General features: G+C 43.4%; 1 protein-coding gene across 3 annotated transcripts; it reads left to right on the forward strand.

Moving 5' to 3' along the window:
- Positions 1–257: 257 nt before the first annotated feature.
- On the forward strand, positions 258–6880 carry si:ch211-222n4.2 (uncharacterized protein LOC101885505 homolog). Of its 3 annotated transcripts, none has more exons than XM_055874227.1 (7): positions 268–1173; positions 1936–1983; positions 2204–2333; positions 2419–2635; positions 4542–4642; positions 4748–4798; positions 4886–6880. In XM_055874227.1, the coding sequence occupies exons 1-7, from the start codon at positions 888–890 to the stop codon at positions 5019–5021; spliced, it is 969 nt and encodes a 322-aa protein (XP_055730202.1). In that variant the 5' UTR covers positions 268–887; the 3' UTR covers positions 5022–6880. The 3 variants fall into 3 exon arrangements, with proteins under 3 accessions (XP_055730204.1, XP_055730202.1, XP_055730203.1); XM_055874228.1 differs by having other exon boundaries at positions 2216–2333; XM_055874229.1 differs by having other exon boundaries at positions 258–1173; positions 4714–4977.
- The last annotated feature ends 149 nt before the right edge of the window (positions 6881–7029 follow it).

Here is a 7029-nt window from a genome sequence, read left to right on the forward strand (position 1 = left end):
TGGCGGTTTTTCTCCAATGTATGAGTGCTCAGCTAGCAACTGCATTCTCCTCCATTTGCTCTTTCGCACATTTTTTTCTTCCATTTATCAAAGTTTCAGATCAAATTAGAGGTCATCTAAGCGTTGTTCTATATTGTGTTTACTATAAGCCAAGTTCTGTTAACGTTTATCCCTCTCAAACGTACTAAAATGTAAGGTTACTCGGAGTAAGCTGAAATCTCGTCTGCACTCGCCGCCATCTTCAGCACCCCCAGTCTCGCGATGTTGCTACTCTGGGTTTGGAAACTCTGCTACACATAGGACCATATGGCATTCACAGGGTGCTTTGTACACCAAATTGTCAGTCGGAACCGGTCCAGGCCCGCTCAAAGTCCCCCAAATGGGGAACTTAACATCTAAGAAATAAAGTAATGAAAATTGAATTGAAGATGAAATGATTTGCATCTATCGTTTCTGTATGCTTGTCTATGTGACCTTGCAAAGACGAGGCAGACATTTACAGTGACACAATGCTGCGTTCGAATGGTAGAATGTTCAGATACGTTTTTATTTCCCGCCACCGGAGCTACACATTATGGTTGTCATGGCAACGTTGTATGGGAGTAGTGCATGTCCACCAAGGACAGTGAAAAGGGAAATAAATCGTTGTCGGTGTATTTTAATTTTTCCTAGCTATCTCGTTAAATTGTTTCTAAACTTTGCATATTGTGGAGGTGAACAATCAATTTAACCGGGAACGTGTACGATAAGAGGTAACGGCTGCACGATTATTCATGCGGATAGAATGACCTGTTGTTGCTTGTTAGTATAGCTACCTACTATGTAGCTAAGTTAGCTAGCCAGTTAAAAAAAACTGTCGTGTTGCTAGCTAACCGTATAGCTTAGCTATGTCAGGCAACAGTCTTCCGCCTGTGCGAAATCTACCCCACTGGTCCCGCGTTGGATGTCTTGACAAGCCTTGCTTTCCACAACCACGTCCTTTCCCGTTTAACCACCTTGAACCGCTGTCGGAATCACCCCGTGGGGACAGTGGGGGAGAGGTCTCATCTCACCGGGACATGGATACTCGCGTTGCATCGCTTCAGAGGAATATTCAGTTCCTGCAACTACAGCACAAGGACACTCTTCAGAAGCTACACGGTGAAATAGATGACCTCAGACGGGAAAATAAAGGTGAGTCAAACCTGTCCTCGTGTCTTTGCTGATGTTTTTGATTTCCAAAAGCGTCATCATAGGCAGCAGATTTGTTTGTCATGGTTTGAGCGCCATAATTTTCATCTTTGCACAGTAACGTTATACATCACGTTACGGAGTTAAAATAGCATATACAATGTATGGCCTTTCCCCTTAACTATACTAATGCCACCATTTAAGCTAGACTACTGCTTTTCTTTCCATACAGCCTAATAGGCCTACATTTTATGGGTAGCCACTAGCCAGCAATAATTTGCATATGATAAAGTTCTCTTTTAGTGGGAATCTGTATCTGTAATACATGTTTGTTTGCACGCTTTTTAGCATGATAATCACACAGGGATCTGAGGATGAGGCACTGCTGACAGAGGTGACACACTATAACCTAGCGCTAGTGGTTGCGTAGTGATACAGTTGAATGAGGAAAATTAATGAGGAAAATGAAAGGAGGGACCGTGGGAGGCGGTGGAATGCAGTATCACTTTACAGAACAGACAAGCTTCTCTATATCCCCTCCGCATCCTATCCCCCCACAAAGAGATATTTCAATCCAGTTAAAAAGAATCACATGGGTCCTCTGTCTTCACTCTGTCAGAGCAGCTAGTGCCAAGGTTGCTCAAATGACCTCGTTACAAGAGCTTATAAACAGCACGGCAGTTGAGGTATGCTGTTGCTGCCACCTGTCATGTTTACTTCTGTTCTGTGTCATGTCTTCTACATGACCTCTCTTTGATGTTACAGAGCTGCAGTATAAGCTGATCATGGAGCCTTCAAAGTCTTGCAGAAAAGGTAGGCTTCAATCATCTTTGACAACCTCTATGCTGGAACAAGTGGTCTAGGTCTATAATCCTCTTGGGACCAAGAAAGCATTGGATCTTCGACTTTCAGATCTGTGGTCGTTAGATATTACTTTTCACAACATCTCTTTAAGTTTCCCATAATAGAAATCAATGAACAGAACAATGATTGTGTAAGCTTGTGTGGCGCATATGCCTACCTATTGGGGAAGGTATTTCTTTAGGATCAAGCCGCCGGAGCACAATGCCACCGACACAGGGCAGTGAGGCCCAGACAGAGAGAGTGATCTACCTGGAGCAACCTTTACAAGACACATGCCCATCTCAAGACCCATGGCTCAGGTAAGCATCCATACCTCTAACCCCTAGTTCATCTTCTCCAAAAGTGTCTTGTCTAAAAACACTTGTTTGACACCCACGGAAGCAGTATAGCGGGGGACGGTTGTGTGGCTCACGCCGACACTGAGACCACTGGAGTGGCAAAGCAAGAACACGAGTCAGAGTTGAGGGGAGGCCTCATCACCTCTCTACAGCCACTCCGGATCCAGAGCAGCCCATCCCATCCCCCCCGACCCCCCACCCTGCAGGAATGTGAGGTTATCATACGGCAGCTCTACAAAGCCAACAACCTGCAGTCTCAGGAGGTCAGATGTCATCCTCTGACACATTGATGCTATTGCACAGTCCCTTAGCATTGGCCAACATAGCTATGGTTTAGAACAGTGGTAACCAACCTTTTCCGAGTTCAGATCACTTTCGCAGTCAAAAAGCAAGTGGAGATCTACTGCTCAGATTTTTTTTTTTTTCATTAACCTCATACAAACAGTTTTGTAGGAATAAGGTTTGGGCAGTAAGCCTAATACATTATCACAGCATATTGGCTATATGATTGGCCTGCCAATATTGTTAATCAGACCATATTATATTTCAAAACTCAAGCTTTGATAACAAAATATACCAGTTGGTTTAGCACTTGTGAGGCACTGTGGAGCATGAATTTAAATAATTAGCTTTTTTATTTTACTGGGCTAATGGTACCTGCATCTGATGGTCAACGAGATCAAATCAGGACGATGACCGTTCAAAACTATTTTTCCCAACTGCCTCTCACAGTCCCTGCTCTCTCCTTCCTTTCCTCCGGTGAGACTGACCAGAGAGGGGCAGTCTTCCACCTGATGTCGAAACTCAAGTCGCACCGCATCTGCCTCATGCAGAAAATTCATGTTGTTCCTATGACCAGAGAAAGTGAAATATCCCTTGATATTAAATTCGACACGTCGAGCTGCTAATAAATAATAAAACGCAGGGCTATCGATACTTGGCTACTCATTCATTGCAGTTGCAGCCTGAGCAAAAGTACAGAGAAGCGTGTTTTGTAATAGTGTTGAATAAAAACAGTGACAGTGCTGAATATAAACTTAAACATGAATTCACTCAAAAACAGCAGCTTTTTGCTGTATTTGTTGACAGTCTCTCTGTGGTCATGGTTTTAAAAAGTTATTACATCTTTTTTTTTTTTATATACATTTTATCCCCTTTTCTCCCCAATTTTCGTGGTATCCAATCGCTAGTAATTATCTTGTCTCATCGCTACAACTCCCGTACGGGCTCGGGAGAGACGAAGGTCGAAAGCCATGCGTCCTCCGAGGCACAACCCAACCAAGCCGCACTGCTTCTTTAACACAGCGCGCCTCCAACCCGGAAGCCAGCCGCACCAATGTGTCGGAGGAAACACCGTGCACCTGGCCCCCTTGGCTAGCGCGCACTGCGCCCAGCCCGCCACAGGAGTCGCTGGAGCGCGATGAGACAAGGAAATCCCTACCGGCCAAACCCTCCCTAACCCGGACGACGCTAGCCCAATTGTGCGTTGCCCCACGGACCTCGGGCGAACCCAGAGACTCTGGTGGCGCAGTTAGCACTGCGATGCAGTGCCCTAGACCACCGGGAGGCCCCTAAGTTATTACATCTTATGTAGGCTAGTAGCCTATTTAACTTGGCTGTGGCCAGGGTCATGGAAGCTCTGTAACCACAGTGATTTGAGCTATCCAACTGGGCAGCGCAGTAGGTGCACTCGATTTAGTCACAGAATTGCCAGTCTGCCAGGTTGGAGTTTGTCTCATGGGAACACTTTGCTTACCTGGTGCGCAGGTATTTTGAATCAAGTGCACCTACCAATAACAGGTCAACACAATTTTTTTTAAAGGAGCGCAAGCCTTTATTGTTCGTTGGCTTTTCTACAGAAATATTTGGTGATCGACTAGGAATGCCTTGAAGATCGCGATCGACCGGTTGGCGACCACTGGTTTAGAATGATTCTACTAAAACCGGTCATTTCGTGCAGCAGACAATTAAAATAGATTCACATTGTAAAACCATAAACTACATAAATATGTCTTACATTTACAAGGGCATGCATGATTTGTCATTTGCCCAATAGCTAGTTGTTTTCTGACCATGTTCTCCATAACTCAATGTAAAGTTTACATGGAGAACTGACTGTCAGTGTTTTTCAGTGAGGTATCCCTCTCCCTGATGGTTTGTTTCATATAGATTATACGTGTGAAGGCTGTCCTCCGAGACATTGTGTTCAACAAGAAAATCACTCCTGAGAACTACATCATGACAAACGCCTACCTTGCTGACAGCACCAGGTAAACAGCAGTTTAGTAGGCATCTTTTTCACCTGATTAAGTCATTTACATTTTTTTTTTTTTAAATACAGGTAAATTGTACAATACATTTGATTTCCCTCTCAGCAAGGCAGAGAAGTTTCCCCAACTAGCACTTCAACCACTTCCCAAGAGAATGTAAGTGAATCTTTCCTAATCTCTTATACAGAAACAATAACCTTGGTAGTGGAACAGCTATCCTCCATGTCCTTGTACCCTTTCCAGGTCTGGGAACCAGGCAGGGGTGACAGAGAGGGTGATCCTCCCAGCCCTCAAACAGCACCTGAGCTCCAGCATCGCAGAGAGGCAGAAAAGGACCCAGGCTGTACAGAGGAGCAGGCTGAGGAGAACAGTGCATTGAGAGGGACAAACAGTACAGCAGGCCAGCCAGCACCGCAGAACCAAAGCCTCTTTAAATAAGATCAGGACCAGCTCCTATTATGGTCATTGAAGGACTTCAATTACCATTGAATGAATGTTAACAGTACCTGTCAAAAGTTTGGACACCTACTAATTCCAGGGTTTTTCTTTATTTTTACTATTTTCTACATTCTAGAAAATAGTGAAGGGAAAAGGGGATACACGTAGTCAGTTGTCCAACTAAATGTATTCAACTGAAATGTGTCTTCCGCATTTAACCCAACCCCTCTAAATCAGAGGAGCGGGGGGCTACCTTAATCAACATCCACGTCTTCGGCACCCAGGGAACAGTGGGTTTACTGCCTTGCTCGGGCAGAACGACAGATTTTTACCATGTCAGCTCGGGGATTCAATCCAGCAACTTTCCAGTTACTGGCCCAACACTAACCACTTGGCTACCTGCATATGGAATCAGGTAGTAACCAAAAAAAGTGTTAAACAAATCTAAATATATTTTATTTGAGATTCTTCAAAATAGCCATTTGTCTTGACAGCTTTGCACACTTTTGGCATTCTCTTAACCAGCTTCATGAGGTAGTCACCTCGAATGCATTTCAATGAACAGGTGTGCCTTGTTAAAAGTGAATTTATGGGATTTCTTTCCTTAATGTGTTTGAGCAAATCAGTTGTCACAACACAAGGTAGGGGTGGTATGCAGAATATATTTGGTAAAAGACCCAAGTCCATATTTTGGCTAGAACAGCACAAATGAATGTCAGTCAATCTGGAAAATTAAGAACTTTGAAACTGTCTTCAAGTGCAGTCACTAAAACCATCAAGCGCCATGATGAAACTGGCTCTCATGATGACCACCACAGGAAAGGAAGACCCAGAATTACCTCTGCGGCAGAGGATAAGTTAGAGTTAACTGCACCTCAGATTGCAGCCCAAATAAAAGCTTCAGAGTTCAAGTAACAGAAAAATCAACATCATCTGTTCAGAGGAGACTGGTTGAATTACTGCAAAGAAACCACTACTAAAGGACACCAATAAAAAGAAGACACTTGCTTGGGCCAAGAAACACGAGCAATGGACATTGGACCGGTGGAGATCTGTCCTTTGGTCTGATGAGTCCAAATGTGAGATTTTTGGTTCTAACCGCCATGTCTTTGTGAGATAGAGTAGGTGAACAAAGAAGGAGAGTGATGGTGCTGCATCAGATGACCTGGCCTCCGCAATCACCCGACCTCAACCCAATTGAGATTGTTTGGGATGAGTTGGACCGCAGAGTGAAGGGAAAGCAACCAACAAGTGCTCAGCATACGTGGGAACGCCTTCAAGACTGTTGTAAATGCATTGGGGCGGCAGGTAGCCAAGTAGTTAGAGCGTTGGACTAGTAACCGAAAGGTTGCAAGATCGAATCCCCGAGCTGACAAGGTAAGAAATCTGTCGTTCTGCTCCTGGCCAAGACAGTTCACCTACCGTTCCTAGGCCGTCATTGAAAAAAATAATTTGTTCTTAACTGACTTGCCTAGTTAAATAAAGGTAAAATAAAAAATAAATTAAATTCCTAATGAAGCTGGTTGACAGAATGCCAAGAGTGCAAAGCTGTCATCAAGGCAAAGGGTGGCTACTTTGAAGAATCTCAAATATAAAATATATTTTGATTTGTTTAACACTTTGTTACTACATTATTTCATGTCTTCACTATTATTCTACAATGTAGAAAATAGTAAAAATAAAGAAAAGCCCTGGAATGAGTAGGTGTGTCAGCTTTTGACTGGTACTGTATATAAAGTTAATATTTCAATGTACATACATTTTTATTTCTCCCTATTAAACTTATTTCGGTGTTCCGTTGTTGGTAGGTTGGTCAAGTCAGTTGAATTTCGTCTTATGGTAAAGGATGATGGGGATGGATCTGGTTAATGAAAACAGGTGAGCAGAAAAGTATTTATTCTTGATAACAAAAAGACAAATTCCCTTACGAGAACATATACACACTTCAA

The sequence above is a fragment of the Salvelinus fontinalis genome, chromosome 21, assembly GCF_029448725.1.
Source record: "Salvelinus fontinalis isolate EN_2023a chromosome 21, ASM2944872v1, whole genome shotgun sequence".
Taxonomy (NCBI): domain Eukaryota; kingdom Metazoa; phylum Chordata; class Actinopteri; order Salmoniformes; family Salmonidae; genus Salvelinus; species Salvelinus fontinalis.